Below are 23,443 nucleotides of genomic sequence, written 5' to 3'. Positions count from 1 at the left end.
CTTATTTAACTGGTGCACATCTTCCCATATATATAGAGGTTAGGGGGCTTGTTCTAGTCTCTGTAAATCTCTTATTTGAATTAGGTTCAGACTAGTGATTTGAATCTCCCTCCTTATGTGATCTTATTTGATCACCAAGGATGTGTTTGAATTTACCCGGCTAATACAGGGATCAATTGAGTCCCTTACCTGCGAATAATGTATGGATTCAACGTGGGTGGCCCATACGACACTCGGGGCTTATCGTGGGTTCGCTCTCTTGGGCTTGTGGGCCTTTAAGTCATGTAGGTGGGCCTTGAGTTTGACTAGAGATTTTGGCCTCTCCAGTATACATGCAAAAAATTATGAGCATGCAGAATAATCAATTTGTTTAATTAGCCAGATGTACTCGATCATGTTAGGGATAACATTGCACTTGCAGAGCTGCAGTATATGTAATTGAGTCTTTTTTAGCTTCATAATATATATCTCTTTGGGTGTGTCAAAACGGAACCAAGTCCTTGAATCCTAACTGGGTGTGTATTTCTGCACAAGTTCATGACTAGTTGTGATGCCCCCAAATCCCCACGCCTGGCACGGGGAAATCGAGACGTCCGGATGATGACATCATGGGTCACCACCCTATCAACGAGTGCCAAGTGTGTGCATAAGCAACGAATGTGCACGAGAAACACGCAGCGAATAGCAAAGTCAATAACTAAGTACCAGAATTTTTCTTAATTTAATACAAAACTGTTTAAAACATACATGATAAAATATTACAAAGCACAAATATAGTTTTAAACCAAACAACAAAGCTTAAACTTTAACTCAAACTCCGGCGGAGCCACATCCTTGGGCTCAACATCCTCCTCTTCCTCGAACCCTGCACCAAAATCTACAGAACCAAAAATGGTGCCACAAGTAAGTAAAATCCAAACACCACTAGATAAAAACATATAAAACTCAAATAATATGCATGAAAGAAAATCCAATGCACATGTCCCGTAAAACCATATTTTTCCACGCACGCCAAAAACTTATTTGGCCCACAAAAACATATCGCTTAAAGCCAAGCCTCGCCATTATCCCAGATAATGGCCCAAACCACTATTTTTCCAGAAAATGGATCAAAAGCCTCAACACATCCTCGCCATTTTTCCAGAAAATGGCCCGTATCCGAAAACCATAAAAACGATCCATTTATGCATGTACCATGATCTCCCCTAGGGATCATCCGCACACCCTAGATCTGTGTCACACCGCAGGTAACGACTACGCATGTGACACTTAAACGAGCGATGTCCAGACTCGCGCCCAGCACGTACCTGGCCAGACCATCCTCTAGTCCCCGCCACTCTAGGGACCACGGAGTTGACACGACAACGTTATCGTATCGTGCGATCCGGTCATCGCCTTGCGACAACCCAGGGGATGTCACTCAGTATTATCCACTACCAAGTGACCAGAGGAGCTCCACCGAGATAATAACCCATCCCGGCTTGGACTCGTGAGACATACGCACCCGAAAACCATTTGCGCCAACAAAACACGATTTTCTCAATTAAAATAAAATGCACATGTATGCAATATATAACGCACACCTCATGGCACAAATAATTAAGCAATCACAAACAACCAAAACCAAGCACTCTGTCCTCAATCCATCCGATCCCCGAACTCCTAGGACTCAGTCCGGAATCAGCCAACCAACAATAAATATTTATTGTATGAGCAAAATACATTTAAATCTAAAAGTAGAGTTTGAAAAATACTTACAGTGCTATATGGTATTTTTTAAAAGCTCGCGGCGTTGCAAACGGCGGAAGAAAAGCAACGTAACAGTGAAATTTCACTGTGGCCGTTGGTTGTAAAATATCCACTTTTGAACGGGGACAAACCAAAGCTCAGGATTGATAGAGAATGGTCTAGGGATGTTTATGAAGTTAAGGGAAGTGGAGTTTGGCCGTGGGTGGCAGCGAAAACGGCAGAGGAAGGCCAAAATATCCAAATCGGAAAGCTAGCTTGTGGGGATTGCTCCGGCGACTGATCGAGGCCAGAAATGGGTGGGTTAGGATGGCAAGGAGTCGGTGATGAAGTGGTGAAGAGGTGGTGGCTGGAGGTGGAGCGACGGCGGCAAATCGAAGCTAAAGCCGCTTGGCTTGAATATGGTTTTTCGGCTAAACGGCGGCTCTGTTGGCGGTGAAAATTTGTGGGGTGGTTCACCATAGGGAGGGGAAGAGATTGGTGGTGGTGGTGTGCGGCACGGTGGCCGGCGGCAATGGGTCTGGGTGGCTGGAGCTTTCGGCGTGAATGAGAGGAGAGAGAGAGAAAAACGCACGGGGAAGGGGGAAAACGCAGGGGAAAGAAAGGGAGGGAAAAAGAAAGAAAAAGAAAAAGAAAGAAAAGAGAAAAAGAGAAAAGAAAAGATGGAGGAAAAGAAATGAGGTCCAGTCCTCACTCTAGAAACCAAAACAGATCCGTCGAAAACGATATTAAAAATCGTAAAACGATTAAATAAATTAAACACAACATCCAATAAATTAAAAACCAATTTAAAACACAATAATTTAAAATAAATAAACCACTATATTAATTAAATTAAAAACAACCCTTTAGTAAAAATACATGTAAAAGCGGATCATCACACTAGTGGTAGCCTAGATTTAATAATATGCATCCTGTGAAATGTCCCTCTATTGAAATTTCTCTATCACAACTGAATCTCTATGTAAAAGTTCACATTCATCATATTGCTCTTGTTCATATTATCCCCTTCTTTGTTCCCTTTAACTCATTGAAGCATCCAAGACACCTTTTTTATACTTTTTATGACAACTTTGTTTTTGTGCCCTACCTTTTTATTAAAGCCTGTAATGGGATATTTAAAAATGGTTCAACAAAACAAAATAAGCATCAGAGATCCTCTGACATCACCGCTATTAACCATGTTAGATAAACTCAAATTAGATTCAAAACTTAATCAACTTTGTCGGCATGAGTGCCCTAAGATGATCAACACTGTAATTGAATCAAGCTGAATCTAGTAATGAATGTTTAAGCTTAGCTTGATTAACATTTATGGTGTTTTAAGTGTTTTTTTTTTCTTCACATGTATTTTTTTTAATACTTTTAAATATTTAGAAAAAAAAATTCACAACATTATTAAAAAATACTTCTTTAATCATGAAGTAAAAATAAATAAATAAATCCTAGTGGGAAGCCTAGCATTTTCCATACTTAAATACCTTTTCTTTTATTGTCTTTATTTAATCAATAAACTTATTGATTTTTTGAAATTAAAATTGAAAAAAAAAAATTTTGAAGATGAAAAATTTTCTTCCATTTATGGTTACTAGAGAGGAAAAAACGACTTTCATCTTAATAGGAAGTGACTTTTATTACTTGTTTCTTTGTCTTTCCTACACTTAACTCTTAGACTCTAGAAGAGCCCAAAAAACCGCAACTTATTTAAAATATGAATTTGAAATTAACGATCTTGGAAAAATAAAATTTTGTGTTGGTCTACAAATTGAGTAGTTGTCAAATGGGCTTCTTGTCATGAGTCAACAAAAAAAAAATTAAATAAATAAAAATGAAGCTTTGAAATACTTTTATATGGATAAAGCTTATCCATTGAGTATCTAATGGTTGTCCAATTACTTAGTGTGAAAAATGACCCCTTTCACCCTCAAATGATGATAAAAAAATTCTTGATCTTGAAATTCCATATCTAAGTACAATTAATGTTTTATCTAAGTACAATTAATGTTTTCATGTATCTTGCAAATTACATAAGACTAAATATTGCATTTTCAGTTAATTTACTAATAAGATACAGTTCTACACCAATTCAAAGGCAGTGGAATTGGGTCAAGCATACTCTAAGCTACATTCGTGAAACAACTGACATAGAATTATTCTATCCAAAAGGATTGAATCCTCAATTAATTGATTATGCAGACTCAGGTTATCTTTTCGATCCATATAAAGGAATATCACAAACACTTATGGTGGTACTATTATTTCATGACAATCTGTCAAGCAAACATTAGTTGCAACTTCGTCCAACTAGTCCAAGATTATTGATAATCATAAAGCAAGACGGGAATACATTTGGTTGATATCAGTAATTCAATGCATTTGAGAAAAATGTGCTTTGTCCACAATCAAAGATAGTCCAATGACATTATATGAAAATAATGTTGCTTGAAGCACTTAGATTTTCTTTTGCAATGTTTTAATGATTAAATCCTACATTATTCCAAAATATACAAGAATATTGTATTCTTGTTTCTTCACTATTGGTTTTTTTTTTTTTTCCTTGCAATGTTTTAAAGAGGCATGTTCTTTGTTATGGTCATCCAAGACAGAATGTTATAAATGTATACATGAACTTAGTGGATAACCATTTAGATTCAACATCTTAGAATCTTTGCTCCTATCAAGAGAATCTAAAGGCCTGGGAAATGAAGAGTACTCACCAGCTCATACTACCTTGGAAAAATCCTGAACCCAATCACATAAGTATTTCATTCGATGCAGCAATCAGGACTTTATCTTCATGGGCCTTTGTGGTAAGTCGTGACCCAGAAGAGAATGTAATAGAAATACGGGCAGAAGAATTTGGCACAACAATCCTAGTAGTAGGTGAAGCGCTTGCAGCTAAACTTGCTATTAATAGGGCAAAGCATATTCAGTTCTCCAATGTCACTTTTGAAGGTTATTCTCTCATTGTAATATCAACCATCCAAGGTGCATCCTCACATTGGCAAATCTCTCCCATCTCGAATGACATAGCCCTTACCTTAGCTTCTCAAAAAGGATGGTACTTTGAAAAAATCAATCGATCTTGAAATCAATTTGTGCATTTTGTGGCGCAGTGGGCAGCAACCAATGGTGTAATCGGTCGTGTTCTCGTAGCTATTTTACCTTTTAGTATTGTTCTTATTGATAGTGGCAAAGACCCTTCAACTGTAACTTGAATTAATATTTTTATATATACAATCTTGATTAGGGAAAAAAAACAAAAAGAATCTTAGCTCATTCATGTATTAACTCTTGGAATTTCTAAATTCTTGAATATAGCTTGTTAATTCATATATCACATTTTCATATTTTTTTTTATCCTCATGTCTATAAAATGGTGCCTTGAGGATCATTTACACAATAAAAGAAATTATGAGTGAATGATATTGGTCTCTAAATAACTAAGTGCATGTTTGGGTTGTGGTAGAAAATATTACTTTTAGCTTAAGGTTTATAGCTTAGAGTTTAACGTAATAAGCTCTACTATTAAAAAGCTATTTACTATTTGAGATCTGTATGTTTAAAGCACTTTCAAATATATTAGATTTGTTTGGAAACGAATTTAAAAAGTACTTTTTGAGATAGAAATGACACAAAAGGGTATATTCTTGATAGAAATAAAATATTATAATAAAATAGCAGCGAAAATAGTCTAATAAATTTTTCAGTAACTATAATGGAAAGAAAATATCTTCAACCACGTATAAGTGAAAGAGCAACATAATCACGCTCAATACTAATAACATTTTCACTGGATATCTCTGATTGTTGCATGCTTGAGTAATCTTCTGCTTCTTCGTCCTCCATGCTTCCATGAGGTAGATAATCCTAGTTATCATCGTATGTCTTGAACTCAATATCATTTAATGCATAAGTTCTAATAAAATTATGAATAGCCATAGACGCCATGACAATTTTAACTTACTTATGATAAGGAAAATTTGGCATATGATCTAATATCTTCTATCTATTTTTCCAAACTCCAAATGTTCTCTCAATAGTGCATCTGAGCGACGAATATGGATGATTAAATATTTCATGCATACCCATTGGTCGAGGACCACGACGAAAATCTTGTAGATGATATCGTTCCCTTCTGTATGGCCCCATGTATTCGTTCATAGAAGGATATCTAGCATCTACCAAGTAATATTTACATACATACAATTTAGGATAATAAATCAAAAGTAATATAAAAATAATTTATTATCTTATTAAAGTTCATTAATGTCATTCTTATTAAATTCAAACCTCTAGGTGGATGTGGAAAGTGCAATTCCTCCTTCCGAATAACTTCCATAAAAATACGTGTATCATATGCGGTACCTTCCCACCCAACCCAAACAAAAGTGAAACACATATGAAAATCACAAACTGCCATGATATTCTGAGTATGTATGCCTTTTCTACCAATAAATGGAATTTTTTTTGTTGGAGATATAGAAACTAGCACATAGCTCCAATCTAATCTTTAAAGTATGGCCAATATCGCTCATCTTCACGAATTTTATTTGGAGCATCCTTAAAATCTCTATTAGTGGGGCTGATAATGTCAACTGCTATTCATAAAACAACTATTAATACACTATTAAAATGCCTACTAATAGTCTCTCCCGAATGTTGAAATCTTTCTTGCGTCATTCTATTCCCAAACCCATGACCTAATGTAATCAAGAAAATTCCAACCATTTCTTCAATAGTTATGTTTCGAGTACTAGTTAAGTTATATCTTCCATTCAACTATTTGCATAAAGTATGGAATACATCTTTTTCCATCCTAAATTGTTGATGACATCTATCATGATGACCATTTAGAATCTCCATAACAAACTTATGACCTATATGTGGAGAGGTCCTACAAGGTTCCTCTAACATCTATGTTATGTAATATTTAGAAGCCATCATCAATTGTAATGCTATCATAAAATCAATATCATCCTCTTTTTCTTCTTCTTCACCATTATCGACATCGCTTGTATACTCTTCAATATTGTAACCATTATTCTCCATATCTGTTAAATTCACAAAAATATGAAAAATAAATAAATAATAAAGACGCAATGCTTATTTACAAGCATCAATAAAAAAAATAAAATGTTGTAAAAATTCACCCAAAAAATATAATTAAAAAAAATTATTCTCAACACCCTCTAAAATAGTTCATTACAAAGCATTTAGAAAAGAAAATAATAACGAAATCCCCAAAATAAGATCATGATTGTCATTATTGATTTATTTATTTTTCATTCGTTTAATAAAATCAATCTGAAATGTTGGTCCCTTTAGGGCAATAAACATTTCTCTATGTGATTTCGTAAGGAGTACCTCACTTGCATCCCTAAAAAGTTTTCTATCTCAGCTAACTCTCATACAACAGCCATAACCTCATCAATGCTACGACCAGATTTATCAAAGGATGATGTTGTAACCCGCTTTTCAAGTACATCACGAAGACGTGTGAAATGTTGATCAAATATTTGAATTCCTTTTTTATCTTCCTATCTTGGATTGCAGTTGTAACCCGTTTATTTTCTTTCATCTGAGTATCTAAATCAGCATGAATATCACTAGTTTCATCATCAGAGTCATCAATCTCTCCTACCTCTAACATCACATTGTTATCCTAATCAAATCTTACTGCATCTTCAAAACCCAATCCAAAGGATGAGGCCCAAGCTCCCTCACCAATGGCAATTATACCCCTAAACATTATATCCAACTTGGACTTATGAGCCAAATCTGCATTCCGAAACTTAGTCGCTTCTGGAATTTCCTATATATGGGTGCAATATAATCAGTAATGGTAAATATTAACTGATTATAAAGAAGAAAATAAATAGATGAAAACATAGTACCTGAACTTTTTTTCCCACCACTTATCCGTAGCGTCAATTGTCTTCTTCACCGGATCCCATCCAAGGCTAGTTTCTTTTCCTGTCAATTTCATCCAAATGTTCAAATCTTTTTTTAAACTATCCCACTTATTCTTTAGTAGTTTATAGCAAAATTCTTTACCAATTTTCTCGCTAAACTTATTAACCACATTTTTCCACCCTATCTTATTACAATGGGTTCCTGAACGATTATCAGCATAAATCTCACTAACTCATATGTCTACATAATTCTCTAGTATTTTATCTACCCAAATTAATCTTGTTGTTTGACTATCTTGCATTTGTGTAAAAAGAAGCCGTATGTGAGGATGGACAAGGTACGAGGGCTAAAGAAGCCTAAAAAGCTGTTGAAGGTGTAGGGGCTGAAGAAGTCGAAGGTGGGTTTTTGTTGTTTTGTGGGCTCTGTTGTTGATTGTAGTGCCTACCAATTTTGTGTTAAAACAAAAAACCAAAAAAAAAAAAAAAAAAAAAAAATTTGAAGGCTTCAGCGCCATTGGAAGATCAATGGGTTACAGTGTCCCCTACTCCTTGAAGGTTTTTGGAGAGAGAGAGAGAGAGAGAGAGAGAGAGAGAGAGAGAGAGAGAGAGAGAGAGTGGGGGGATGGGCAAAGTTGTCATTGTATTAAAATAATGAGTGTCATTTTGTAATATACATAGCACAGTAAAATAGGACTTATTTTTTGCAAAGTATTTCTGACAAAAAGTATCACTTTTTTATGCTTTTGTTGAAACGTGTTTTTTTACTTTTTTTGCTTATTTAAAAGTATTTTAATATAAAATTATCAAACAGGTAAATTTTATCATTTAAGCACTTTAAACCATTTTAAAATACTTTTTAGACTTTCCACCACAATCTCAAACATGCTCTAAAATCTATATTGCAACTTTTTTATTCTCTTGCTGCCTCTTATTAACGTCATAATAATAAGAGGTTTTTGGTTTCTAGAGATTTAGAGACTTTTTTTTTTCTTTTTTTTCTTTTTTCAATACAAACAAGCCTAAAACACCACGAGACCATTTTCCCCAATTAAAATATTCTTATGAGTTATTAGCCGTACAAACTTTACTTCGGATCAAATGAAAATTAAAGAGGCATCAGGTCAAATATGAATCTTTTGCAATGAATTTCTTATTATCTATTAGGCATATCATTCATGAAGCATCATTATTTTTATATTTTATTGAACCACATCGTCGTTTGATTTTATTTTTTAATTTTTCTTTATCGACCAATCTTATTTACATGCTAAAAAACATTTTCTTGTATTGTCTTTATCATCGCAATAAACTCATTGATTATTTGACATTAAAATTGCAAAAACAGTTTGAATTTCAAAAATTTTCTTCCATTTATGATTACTAGCTAAATAGAAAGGAAAAAAAGATTTCATCTTAATAATAAGTGATTTCTCTATACTTGTTTTTTCTACTTTCCAGCACTTAACTGTTCTATCATTATAAGAAACTTTGATGGAACATACCTTATACTTTGACATTTTTTTTTTCTAAGCAAGCCAGAGAATACAAAAACATTGACATATTCCACTTAGACATATTTTGATGCCGTACTTGGGCAATGTTTTAAACAATAACATCATATATTACGTGTTTATTAAAGGAAAATACTAATTTATCCAATGATTTTACTTTCTCATTTTGATGGTTTATGCAATTTTATTTTATTTTTACTTAATGATTGAGAAAATGACTATTTGTAAATTTGTATATTTAAAAAAAAAATCATATATTTAAATTGGTTAAAAAATATTTTAAAAAAATGAAAAAAAATTACAATTTACACTGGCAATACACCCAACGTTTAGGTAAACGCTTGGCAGCACTTGAGTTTGGGTATTGAGAATTGTTGAGGTATGTTGTGAATAATAATGAAAAAGTAAGTGAAAAGTAATAATAAAATATTAAATAGTAATAAAAAGTAATAAATAGTTATAAAAAATAGGTAAAAAATAATAATAAAATAATAAATAATAAATAATAAAAGAGTATATTGAGAAGTGTTGATATACCCTCAACACCTAAACACAACATAAAAGCGTCCTTTATTAAAATAGGACTGTCCATCCGTTTTTGGATCCTTGGTGGCTACAGCTATCACCACAGGTGGCCAAGTTCTCACCATCCAGAACCTGATCATCCCCTTCCATCTGATCATCTTCTTTCAAATGATCAAATGCCTTTCTTACAAGATGAACTTTCAACATGAATATAACTTCGTAATTTTTCACAAATACCAATTGAGAAATGACAATTTTCTCTAAGTAATCTCAAAATCTCCTCTGCCGCTTCCAAATCTCCCTTCTCTTTTAAGTACTTGAGATGTTCAGTCAAAATAAAACGGTTGGGCTTGTATCCTGGCCAACCTACCAACAGTGCTTGCTTCATTGTCTCCACTGCCTTCTCCAACTGACCATGTGCATGATATCCACTAGCCAGACGGTCCCATGTGATTGAGTCTACCTCCATCCCACTCTCTTTAAGCCTGTCTATATATGATTCGGCCTTTTCCAAAAGACCCTTCTTGCAATAAGCAGTGATCAGCACACGTGGAATCCGAAAGTCAAGGAAAGTAGTTACAGATTCCCACTCCTCTAGAATCTTCTCAGCACCATCCAAGTCATCTAGCTTTACTAACGAGCTCATCATACTAAGAAAGCCAGAGTTCCAGACTTCCCCAATCCCTCCATACAAAGTCCAAATACGATACACCTCCGCTTTATTCTGAATAGCCGCGTATATAGTGAGGAACATTTCATAAGCAGACTTCCTTGTTTTACCGCTAACGAGTTGCTCTGCTTTCTTCAGCATTTCTACCGTCTTTTCATGTAAGCCAGCTTTTGAGTATCCATTTGCTGCAACAGCATAAGCATTCCAGTTGACGGTGATTTCAGGATCAGCTTCCATCTTCATTAAAAGCTTCTCCATTCCCTTAATGTCAGAGGTGGTTGCATAAGCATTCAACCTAATGTTAAGTGTGAACATATCCCAGTTAATGCCCATATTTTCCATCTCTTGTATTAGACTTTCTAGTTTCTCTGTTTTACCCATCCGAGAATAGAGAGTTAACATAACATTATAAGACACAGGTGATTTCAGAAAACCTAGCTCCCTCATCTTCTGCATGGTGGCCTCCGCTTTACCCAAAGATTTATGTTCTGCATAGCACTTTAACATAGCACCATATACTTGGATGGTGATTCTTGAAGTGTCAGGGATGCTATCAAAATACTTCTCTGCTTCTTCCAGGCAATGAACTTTAGAGATCAAATTTAGCCGAACCGAAATGTGTCCAGGGGATAGGTTAGGGTTCCTTTGCTCACTCAACCATTCATATATCTGATACAAAACAAGATCCAGGAGCATTAATACCAAGATTACAGTCACATTACCACTGCACCAAACGTCGATGATTTAAGTGAAATACTCTTATATACAATTCTCAAAACAACTTCCTTGTAATCACAACTACAATGGTGCCCAATGTTTCAACCGTAAGGGAAACCAAGTTTCAACCATCCAAACCAACGCTAGAATTATCTAATTGAGAGGTAATTTTCCCAACCTTAAATTTCATGTAGAGGTATTCATCCGGATCCGGGTTTCAAAAGCCGGGCGGATAGCTTGATTCAATCCGGATTTTAATCAGATATCCAGATTGTTTGTTTCTTTTTTTGGATAAAAACCGGATCCGGGTTATAACCGGATTCAATCCGGGTTTTATAATATTTTATTTTTAAAAAAAAAAACTTTATAACTCTAAAAAAAAATTATAGCACTTTTAAAAAAAAAAAATGATATCATGTTCAAATTGCGTAGATTTTTTTAAATAAAATAATTTAAACACTTTCAAAATTTAAAAAAAAAAAATAAATTGAAGAAAAAAATTTAAAAAAAAAATGCAAAATAGGTAATATTGTTGTTATATCACAATGCAAAACATAAATTTACAAAGAAAAAAATAAATAATAATACATAACAATTAATTAAATTAATACAATGTCACTAATATTAGCTGAAAAAAAAGAAAAAAAAAAAGAAAAAAAAGAAAAAAAGAAAGGTTATAAAACCGGATCCTGGTTTTCCTTAACCACCAGGATTCCGGACCGAACCCAAAAAAAATCCAGTCCAGATGAACACCACTAGTTTCAAGTAGCAAAAATATGAGAGACAATAATTGGAGAAGGAACAAGAGTTATCATGCATGCAGTCATTAAAACATTGGTAGAAATTAATCAATAGAAACGGAAACTTGATTGAGTATATTTTTTGGTTTGGGCTTAGACAATGAAAACTTGGGGTTAAGGTCGTGATAAGACTTGAGAGTATATATCCAAGTTGTTCCATGTGACTCTATTTTTCTTTTCTAAGCAGGCAAAATTTTAGTGAATGCACAAATGGTGCAACACAAGTACATAGGAAGCATAAAGAAGGAAAAACAGGTGACTTCCTTTGTTCTGTTTTTATTAAAATTACTATTCTTTTTTTTTCTATATAAGAATTATTATTATTATTACCTAAAGAATACCCATGTTCAATATCAAGGGGCCGCACATGCTATAAAAACCGAAAACGGAAAGAAATGTCACATGACTACAACTGCCACAACTATGCTTACACCTACAAGTAAGCTGCATATACATGGAACAAAATCTAAGTGCAACTAACAGAATCTATGAGAACGAGGATATCAACCAGACGTTCAACTAAATATCAGCTAAATGGACAAACCAAGCTGAAAAGCATAGCAGAACAGTAGCAAGGATGAGCGTTCCCAGGGTACAAGTTTCCAAGGTTAAGAGTTTCTCTTTCCAGATGCAGCAGAGACGATGTAGACTAAATTGCCAACACTTAAATGGAGAAGTCTGGACAGAGAAATTCTTGCAACTTACTGAGTTTTATTGATCCAGACTTCTTATGACTTCATTTGAGTCTAGCTAGAGCAAATTTGCGACATGAGCTCAAACAGGAAAGCTGGCTTGACCATTGCTAGACCTTCGCTCATGCATTTGCGATAAAAATCCCCCTGATCTATTTTGAAAGTTTGGTCTACAATCTACATGCACTTGAGTGAAACTGCGATTTATTCATTTTCGCTTTTGTCAAAAGTCTGGACTATGGTTGCATTTTAGGCTACTTAAAACACTATTAAGCTATTTTGTTCTCCTTATTTGTCATTATTAATTAGTTTTCTTAATAGAAACATTCTGTGAGAGTTCTCACAAGTAGCAAGAACTGAGGATGTAATTGGGGTGGGGTGGGGTAACTACACTTGGATAGAGTAACAACTGAGGCATGGTTTTGGGCCTACCCATGCATTCTTATCTTGATGAAAATTCTGTTGGCTTCTTTGTAAGGTTCTGTTTGTGGAGGCCCGGTGATAACCTGACCTGAAAAGAATCCTTTGTGGTTATTGCTTTTGGTGGATTTTCGAATTTTTGACCCGTTTGGGCTCTTGAACTGACCCAACCCACTGATTAGGGATAGCTATATATTGCATTATTCCTTTGAATGGCCACTGCACAATACCTCGGATTATCATCTGAAATCAAATCCTATGCAGCTTTATGGACGTAGAAATATTGCTGAACCATGTAAATTTTGTGTCATGTATGATTGATTACACTTTTTTTTTTTTTTTATTCTTATCGTTCCTAACAAACTCAAGTATTGCATGTCACTTGATATCTCTTCTTTTCTGATATCAAACAATTACCACATCGCGATTCTTGATTCCACAACTTGGGAAACTGTTTAAAAACTCAACAAATGAAAACAGACCTCCAAAACAGGATTCTACCTCATGCAACCATATCTAAAGTTGAAAACAACAGGTGACAAGAACTCTAGGCGCATGTTTGGGTTGCGGTGGGAAATATAGCTTATAACTTATAACTTAAGTAATAAGTTTTACTATTAGAAAGTTATTTACTTTTTGGTAACCATATGTTTAAATTACTTTCAAACACGTTACATTTGTTTGAAAACAAATTAAAAAAAATGCTTTCTGAAGAAGAAATGGCAATCATTTGATTTTTAAAAATTATGACCATATCTTTTAAATTTTAAAGTTGTATGGATATTTTCACCTATCAAAAGTCTTTTTAAAATTTGAATTACATTCCGGATTATCCTCGCCCACAACTGGTAAACAAGGGAAGGGCCTTTTCCTGGGGATAGGAAAATCATGATTGGGTATAGCAGCCAGGCGGAATCAAATCTCTTAGAACCAAAACGGTCTTCTGTTCTTGGAGCAGAGGATCGGACACATTGAGTGCACCGTATAAAACATCCAATAAATTTATGCATGTTTGTAGGTTCAAATCTACTTCTACCACAAATATAACATACAATTAAGATGGGCTCATTCGTCATCTATGAGACAATCATTAGACCATTCGCAGCCTAAAAACTTTTAACCAAAATGTACACCCATATCAATGGTACATAATACACACACGGGCACTCACAAATGCATACAAGTTTGAAGGGAATTAATACCTGTAAAGCGTGTTGAAAGCGATGATATTTGCGAAGAAGTTTGATCAATCTATGAAGCTCGGAATTCTGGACGTCTCGTCCTTCTTCGAGCCACTGGTCGATCACTCGGACGATCGGAACCCTAGGATCACAGTCCCGCGAAATGCGACCGTAGAGAGAGTCGATTTTGGGCGCAGACCCGGGTAGGGTTTCGGAATGGTAGCAGAAAGCACAGAAAACCCTCGGAATAGCATAGCAGTGCCATGGATTTGAGCGAAACAGCTTCATACATTAGGTTGAGAGCGAGAGATGAAATCGAACCCTAACGATAATTGCGGTATTCTGAAGGCGTTGGGTTTAAGGGTTTAAGAATTCTAATAGACCATTGTGGTGAAGTCCATGTACTAGATCCAACGACGTTTACAAAAAGAAAATTCTAAACAATAATGAGATGTAAATAGTAACGATAGAAATAATTGATATTAATAAAATGAAAAATTTGATTATAAACGATTTTATATATTAATATGCCCACATATTTAACGTGATTATCAAAAAGTTAAATTTTAATAAAAATGATGTCAATTTAAATTTTAAATATGAAGACAGTAGCATGGTATATAGATTGGTATACAGATTTGCTTGTACGTAACGAAACTCTAAAAGTCTATGAATAGTAATAAAATATTTTGAGTTAAAATATGAAAGAAAATATTGAATAAAAATATTATTAAAATATAATTTTTTAATATAATTTTATTTTAAAATTTGAAAAAATTAAATTATTTTTTATATTTTGTATAAAAGTATAGGAAAGTTATAATAATTAGATAATGATTACATGAAAAAATTAAAAATTTGAAATTAAAAAGTGTTTATATTTAAATAACATTTAGATGATAAAATTAGATAAGACGAGATGTGTTGAAACTATTTATGAAACCAAATGAGGCCTTAAAGTAGGCAAGAGTAAATGCTATGAAACTAAAGTGAAATTTAGAAGAAAGCAACTTTTTCTTGAATTTTCAGATGGATAACGTTATTCATGTAATATTAAACAATGAAAGGATAATGAATAATATTGTTATTGTAAGTCCCTCTCCTCTTAGGAGGATGAGGGTTGTAGGTCCCTCTCCTTTTTTGGAGGATGAGGGTTGTGAGTCCCTTTCTTCTATTGGAAGAGAAGGGTTGTGAGTCCCTATCCTCTCTTGGAGGATGAGGGTTGGAATGAGTTTTTCTCGCAGACAAGTCGAGATGGACACTTCTGTTTTACAGAGTCTCACATCTCAGTATGGTCTTGTCTTTAGAGAGCTTTGAAGTTTAGATACTGTCCGGCGCAATGAAAGTTGTGTACGGGGGAAACTTATAACCGATGTGTAGTTGGCTTGTAGTCGGGACTTGTTACCCGTACTTATTAGTCACAGTTGTAACTTCCTTCATGAATGTATTGAAGTTTATTATCAAAAAAAAAAATATATTGTTATTGTAAGATTCTAATCATACCACAACAAAATAATTTATTTTTGCAATTTTATGAGATATTTAGTTTAGTTTGTAAATTCTACGGGAATAAAGATAAGAAGTACTTCGAGAGAGGTAGTAGGCTAAAAACTTGTGTGTGTGTGTGTGTATATATATATAATAAGAAAGTGAATCTTTATTCATTTGAAAATCAATTAGATCATAGAATCTGACCATATAATTTGGGAAATACACTCTTGACATGAATTCCACCAAACTGACATGTCTTCAAGACTCCATGTATGATTTGCCAACTATCAAGCTGCTTCATTAATTGTACGTCTCGTATGCTTAATTAAGCATCCTTGAATCATCTTCATCATCTCCTTAACATCATAGATTAAGTTTCCTAGCAAAGACTAGTTCTGTTTATTATCAAGTAAATTGATTGAACTGAATTATTGCATATTTTATATCTAGAACCAATGTATTTTAATTACTTTATTGACATTTTTATTAGTTTTAGATAGAAAAACTGTTAAGAAGTATAAATCTAAATTGTGATTTAAATTAATTAATATCATAATTTATAATTAATTTTATCACATGTGATTTAATTAGGTAATATTTTTTTAAATGCACAACACATTTTTGATATTCTAATTCTCTTCAGACTATTTTTTATTTCCTATTTGTTTTGTATTATGTTTTTTCTTTTTCTTCTTTTTTTTTTTTGCTTTTAAATAAGGTGCTTCTATTGGCATTCACAGGATATTAATATTTTGATTTGAAATGGTGGGATAAAGATTAAAATTTGCAGCATCAGCTGGCTTGGGATTTTTCAATAGCTTGGAACGTATAAACATGTGACCATGCATGAAAGAAAAATATGCATAGAAGATGTGGGACAATAAAGAAAAGAAATCAACATGGAAGGAGCTATTTGGCTTGACTCTTCAATGGGGACCACGCAAAGCTGGATTTTTGGACGTGGTTTGGAGTATTTCGGAAAGCAACTCAATGCCCCTGTAGACTCACACACAGAAAGCAGCATGGGACATTTGACGTAAGAGGAAAAAAGTCTTCTGGCTTTTGAAAGGCACGGACCCAGGGGTCTTTTTCGTGAGTCTCCACACGTACAGAAAGCAACTCACCACACGGAAGCTTAGATTAATTTATGGCCCTACAACTCACCACACCAAAGCACCTAGACTTCAACCTCACATTATAGCCCCTGCACCTCACGGAAGCAACGTTTCACGCGAGCCTCATTCCAAGACTGCTGCAGCAAAGCATTTCCCTGCTTTCTTTCGCTTTTTGGACATACAGCTACTAGTAGGAAAGTGATCGGTTACAGTTGCTGCTAGAGGAAAGTGAGCCTCAGCTACACAAAGGAAGGTCACGCCTGCTACTATTTTTGGTGTTTTGGTTTGTGTGCATAGAAAGGAAACTCTTTTGTTACCTCAAAGATGGAAAAAAATACAAGGGAGGTAGAGACAAACACTTAGTTTTTGCTAGAGAGTTTAGCTGACTCCCAAGAACCATTTTTCCCCGATTTTCAGTTTTTACATTTCCTTTGCTTTGTGACTAGATTCAAGTTCTTATTCTCTTGCATTTTTATTCAAGTTGTTCTCATTCTAGTTTACTTCTTTTTCAGAATGTTACTTGTAGTAGTGTTAGTGTTTTGTTCTTATTGTTTTCGGTAGTTCCGATTTTTGGTGGTGACTCATGTTTGAACTTCTTCTTGGTGGCTTTAAATCTTTCTTCTAGTAGCATTTTAATTTCATTTCAGTCTAGTAATTTTGGTAGTCACTTGTGCTAGATTTATTCTTGGTGGCTTCCAAGTGTTCTTTCAGTAGTGTTTGAATTTATATCCATGCATTATTGAGTTGTTGTTCTACATTGCGTTGACTAGTTTATGTTGGGATGCTTGAGATTGTTTGGATTTGTGCTTTCGGCTATATTCCTTGGTGTTGAATGATCCTAAGTAGTGTAAATCTTTTCTTTTGGGGTTAGTTTGAACTTTTGGGAATGAGAAATAGTGGGTTTCGAAATTGTACACATGGTGTTTTATGAAATGTCCCTTAGAACATAAGTTTTACAATCTTCCGTTTATTTCTTAGGAACTTTCAATTAGATGATGTTGATGAATGTGGTTTAGTTTCTTAAGCAAGGATAACCATAATTTATTCAATACACATTTATGATTCCACTTAATGAACAAAAATAATTAAAGTAGTGTCAATGTGCATTTGAGTAAAAATTATTTTATGCGAGCTCAATATTCATTATTCCCCACTTGTGTTTGACACGTTATTTTCTTCATTTTTTTTTTGGCATACCCTTTAGTATTCATTCACCATCTCTTACAAAGAAAACAAGGGTATTTTTAACAATGTCAAAAAAGAATCGATTCTTAATGTGAACATAATTGTAGATAGCCTTAATTAATAACTTTCTTTTATTTTTAATTGTGGATAAATTTGCAATCTAGAATAATCAATCCTCGAGGAAATGACTTAGGGACTTCCCTATTACTAGTTGACAACTCTTATACTTGGGTGTAACTCTTAAAACACCTTTTAGAGCGAGTCATAAGTCATTTACCACAAAAAGATAATCAAATTTGACTACTACATTTTGAAAACCCAAGGGAACACATAATTGTAAAATGGCTAGCAGCTCAATTTCCATTGGCTCACCGACTTCTACTTCCTTCCTACTTGCTGCCATAAGGACCATTCCTTTGTAATCTCTCATAATTACTCCAACCCTTGCTTTAAATTGATCATTGAAGATTGCACCATCAACATTTAACTTTACACAACCTGGAGTAGGTGAAACCCAACCATAGATAGAACCTTTAGAATGACTTGATCCCTTCTTGATCTTAGTATGTTATTTATATAATGCAAGGGTCTAATTCATCATTTGATAAGGAAGAATAAGTTTTCCTTCAAAAGCTTGTTGATTCCTTTTTTACCAAAATCCCCAAGCTAGGAGAAAGAATCTAAGTCCCCTTTAATACCTTAGTTGTGCACTCACAGAGCAAAACTCATCATATCAATCCCCTCATCTAATTGTGCTAAGTAATGAAACGGCTTATTCTAGCTTTGTCTAATTAGAGGACAAAAGAATAAGGCATGAGAAGTATCTTCGGAAGCCTCATTGCAGAAAGGCATTGATCTTCCATGAGCACATTCTTATTCATTAAATTCTTCTTGGTGGGAATTCTATTTCTGCAACATCTCCATGCAAAAACCTTAACTCGATTTGAAATCTACATTTTCCATAATAGCTTCCATAAGGCTTTATTTCCTTCTGTATTGGAGCATTCCCCACCATTATTCCCTCTTTGTGTTTGAAGAAAAAATATGTATGCACTTTTGACACTATACACTCCACTCCTTTCATGTTCCCAAATCAACTTGTCTTCCATGTTTGCTTCACCCAGCTGGATTTTAAGTACCTGAGTTGCCTCTCTTCGTGGTAACACTCTTCTTACAGATTCAACATTCCACCACCCAGTACTTGTATCAATGAGACTCTCAACCTTAGCATCTTCTTGATAGTGTGCTTGATTATAAAATCTTGGAATAAGCTTATGTTTAGGCAAACAAAAATTAGCCCATATATTAATTGATTTTCCATTGCCAACCCTCCATCTATAACCATTTGCAATCATCTGGAGGAACAATGACGTGGCCAGGTTCTCTCTAGGATCTACGTAACCCTAGGGTTTGCATGGAAAACCCTGTAGTGCCGTCCTCGTCCTCTGCTGCCCAGCTGTTGGGGGTGCCTGGAACGGTGGCTGGAGTTACTCTTTCTTCTTCGTTGCATGCTGCTGGAGTTGGTTTTCGGAGGGGTTTTGCAAATGTGGTGGCTAACCGGCCACAACCTCTGCCTTCCATGGACATATCTGTTCGTGAACCCCGGTTTGTGGATGGGGAGATGTTCTTTACGTTCTCTTCGGCTGAAGTAGCAAAATCGACTGAGCCTTTTCGGTTCGCTGTGGTTTTGAAGTTTCAACGGCGCCGGCCTTCTTTGGACCAGATTAGAGTTTTTATTAAAAGTAGATGGGGTCTTAAAGAGATGCCGGTGGTTGGTCAATTGAGAAACACTCGGAATATACTGGTCCGATTGATTAACGAGGGTGACTTTGTATCTATTATGGCTAGAGGATGCTCAGACGTGAATGGTGTTCCGTATAAGATCTTCCACTGGACTCCGGGTTTTAATGAAGAAGATGAGCCCCCGTTGGTCCCTGTTTGGCTTACACTACCTGGACTACCTCCGAATTACTTCCAAACATCCATGTTGAAGAGTTTTGGTGATGGTTTTGGCCGGTTCTTGAAATGTGATAATGCTACGTTGTGTGTTACCAGACCGGAAGCGGCTAGAATTTGTGTTGAGTTGGATGTCTCGGCGCCGTTGAAGAAGCATTTCTGGATAGGATCACCTGGGCTGGAGAGCAGTATTTTTCAAGAGGTTATATATGAGAACCTGCCGGTGTACTGTAACTGGTGCAGAAAACAGGGGCATTCGGAAGGCTCCTGCAAATCGAAAAGTCAGTATAATTTGAAGGGGAAAAAGAAAGTGGATTCGGTTGCCAATGGGAAGGGGTTAGAGACCAAAGTATGGAAGGTGGTAGGGGAGAAGAAAACAGAAGAGAAAGTGCAGGTTGAAGAGGAGGAGAAGGAATACCGAGTGGACGACGGAAACAAATTCTGGATCAGATTGCCCAGAAACAGAGTATTGCTCAGTCCGATCAGTTGGAGATTTTATTTATGGATTCTAATGGTGTTTTATTTTTACAGCCTCAAGCTCTCTTGGAGGAGAATGGGATGAAGATGACTGAAGCCATTCGGCTGATGGAACCGGAGGAAGAACATGTAGTGGAACAGAATGTTTATAGGGACCAATCGGCTGGAAAGTTGTCTTGGTATGAGGAAGCTGAAAATCTGGGTGAAAAGGAAGAGGGTAATGATTTGGTAGACATCCGTGGGTCCCCTAGAAGCTCTCTAAAGCTGATTGATGAAGCTCTTGAAGGAGAAGTTTGCTGCAATGCTATAGGTAATGATAATTGCTTACGGTATCCTTTTTTAGCACATTCTTTGACTGATAATGATAATGAGGATGAGATTGAAGAATTGGCTACCAAGTGTTATGAGTCGGATAGTGAGATTGAAGCTCCGAGGAAAAAAAAAATATCGTGGGAAAAAAGAAAAAAAACCGATTGTTGTTCTTGAAGGAACGACACGTTCCAATAAACATTATTAATTAATGAATATTCTTGTATGGAATATTAGAGGGATTTGTTCTTCGAAGGCAAGTTTGAGGCGGATTAAGAATAAATACCTTCCATCGGTTGTAGCAATTTTAGAACCTTTTCTTTCTGTTAATAAGTGTGCTCATTGGGCACGGTGGTTACGTCTTCCAAATTTCTGTAATAATGTGGAAGCAGGTGGTAAAGTTTGGTTGTTCTGGGCTGATGGCATTGAGTTTCAATTGCATTCAGTGATGACTCAAGCTCTCTCAGGTTGGTTCTCTCTTGGTAATTCTAGAGTGTTGGCTACTTTTATTTATGCAAGTTGTTTTCAAGAACAACGTCGGGTCCTGTGGTCTTATCTTCAGGATTTAGATGGTGGTGATAATATACCGTGTTTTCTTGGTGGGGATTTTAATATTATCTGGTCGGAAGGTGAGAAAATTGGTGGAGTTTGTCAGTCTTCTCGGGGGCGGGATGAGTTTAATAGATGTATTCAAGATTGTAGTCTTGTTGATCTTCCTTTTTCTGGTAATCGTTTTTCTTGGTGTAATGGGAGGTTAGGGGGTGGAAGAATTTGGGCTCGGCTTGATAGAGTGCTGGTGAATACTGGTTTTCTATCCAGTTTTCCTAACAATTGTTTGACGTATCTTCCTCGAACCTCGTCTGATCATTGCCCTATGGTTACCTCTTTATGGGTTGATAGGAGGGTTGGTCCTACACCTTTTCGTTTTCAAAGAATGTGGTGTTTGCATGAGGATTTTTTAGGTGTGGTAAGTGAGTGTTGGAGTCAAGAATTTCAAGGATGCCCGATGGTGAAATTTAGTAGAAAATTAAAAAAATTGAAACAAGTGTTGAAGAAATGGAATAGGGAGGTCTTCGGTAAAGTGGAAGTAGATCTTAAAGTCATTGAAGAGGAGCTCCTTGCGATGGAGAATAATGTACAACAAAATTATACTCAAGATATGGAAGTTGATCTTTTGAGATGTAAGCAAAAGCATCTCCAATATTTGCATAGAGAGGAGATTATGGGGTGTCAAAAATCCAGAGTTAAGTGGATTTGTGAAGGTGATGAAAACACAGCTTTCTTTCATGCTTCTCTTAGATGTAAAAAGAAATTTAAGGCTTTAGAGAGTATGATTCTTGAAGATGGTAGTGTTCTTGATTCCGGTGAAGCAGTCCTTGAGGGGGCTGTTGATTTCTTCCATCAGCAATTAACCACGACGGCAGTGTCTTTTGAGGAGCCTGGTATGAATCTTATAACTTCTATTATTACTGAGGATGATAATCAGTTTCTTTGCAGAGTTCCAAATTTGATGGAGGTTAAGGAGGCGCTTTGGTCGATCCCACAAGATAGTAGCCCAGGGCCTGATGGGTTTTCTGCTAGTTTTTTCCATCATGCCTGGGATATTATCAAAGAAGATTTATTGATGTTGGCAGTTGAATTCTTTTAGGGTAAGCCTTTAACTACGTTCTTTGGTGCCACCAATATTGTGTTGATACCGAAAGTGGATGACCCAAGGGGTTTTTTGCAATTCAGGCCTATCAGTTTATGCTCTGTTGTTTATAAAATTTTATCCAAGGTTCTGGTGAATAGGTTGGAACCAATTATGAAGAAAATAATCTCTAAGAAACAATCAACCTTTATTAAAGGCCGAAGCATTTTTGATAATATTTCTATTGCTCAAGAAATGGTTCAAAGTATGAACAAGAAAGTGAGAGGTGTTAATGTTATGATTAAAATTGATATGGCAAAGGCGTATGACAGGGTAAATTGGCGGTTCTTGTTGGAGGTGATGAGGAGGTTGGGTTTCTCAGATCATTGGAGGGGCCTGATTTTTAATTGTATCTCTTCTCCTATGTGTTCGATGATGCTTAATGGTTCTTTGAAGGGCCTTTTCAAACCTTCCTCGTGATGTTAGGCAAGGGGATCCCCTATCGCCTTATCTTTTCATTTTATCTCAAGAATTGCTTTCTCGTATGATTAATGTTGATTTTCAACAGAAAAGAGTAAAGCCTTTTAATTCTAATGGAGGTATACTGTGATCTCTCATTTGTTTTATGCTGATGAGGTGCTGATTTTTTCAAATGGGGGTAAAAGATCTCTCCTGCAAATTATGAAGACTTTGCAAGCGTACCAATCTATGTCTGGTCAGATGGTCAGTCCGGCTAAGTCATCTATTTTTTTCTCCTCTAAGTTTTCCATTGCTAGAAAATTGGAGTCTTTGAGGATCACAAGTTTTATGGAGGGGAAATGGCCATGCACTTATCTGGGAGTTCCGCTACATGTGGGAAGGATGACTATCAAATTATTTGAACCTTTGTTGTTAAAGTTGCAGAAAAAATTAGCTGGGTGGAAGAGTAACATTCTCTCTTTTGGGGGTAAGATTATTCTTCTCAAACATGTTTTATCTAGCATGCCAATTCATGTTCTCTCTGTTATGAATCTGCCTAAGGGTGTTTTCAAGGCCATCAAAAGTATCTTCTCTATTTTTCTTTGGAATTTGACTGATGATAAAAGAAAAAGAAAATGGGTTTC

At 35.4% G+C, this 23,443-nt stretch overlaps 2 protein-coding genes across 2 annotated transcripts; one reads left to right on the top strand and one right to left on the bottom strand.

Annotated features, from left to right (window-relative positions):
• Window positions 1–9,690: 9,690 nt before the first annotated feature.
• LOC122303983 (pentatricopeptide repeat-containing protein At2g20710, mitochondrial-like) lies at window positions 9,691–14,596 on the bottom strand. Its single transcript, XM_043115986.1, has 2 exons — window positions 14,199–14,596; window positions 9,691–11,036 (listed from the first exon to the last, which is right to left on the bottom strand). Exons 1-2 carry the CDS (start codon window positions 14,463–14,465, stop codon window positions 9,870–9,872), a joined length of 1,434 nt encoding a protein of 477 aa, XP_042971920.1. The 5' UTR covers window positions 14,466–14,596; the 3' UTR covers window positions 9,691–9,869.
• Window positions 14,597–19,382: 4,786 nt separating this feature from the next.
• LOC122304669 lies at window positions 19,383–22,358 on the top strand. The gene is made up of 3 exons (XM_043116927.1): window positions 19,383–20,390; window positions 20,456–20,799; window positions 20,948–22,358. Exons 1-3 carry the CDS (start codon window positions 19,383–19,385, stop codon window positions 22,356–22,358), a joined length of 2,763 nt encoding a protein of 920 aa, XP_042972861.1.
• The last annotated feature ends 1,085 nt before the right edge of the window (window positions 22,359–23,443 follow it).

Source organism: Carya illinoinensis, chromosome 3, assembly GCF_018687715.1.
Source record: "Carya illinoinensis cultivar Pawnee chromosome 3, C.illinoinensisPawnee_v1, whole genome shotgun sequence".
NCBI lineage: Eukaryota > Viridiplantae > Streptophyta > Magnoliopsida > Fagales > Juglandaceae > Carya > Carya illinoinensis.
Note: the sequence above shows the minus strand (reverse complement) of the source record. Positions and strands in the feature narration are given on the sequence as shown.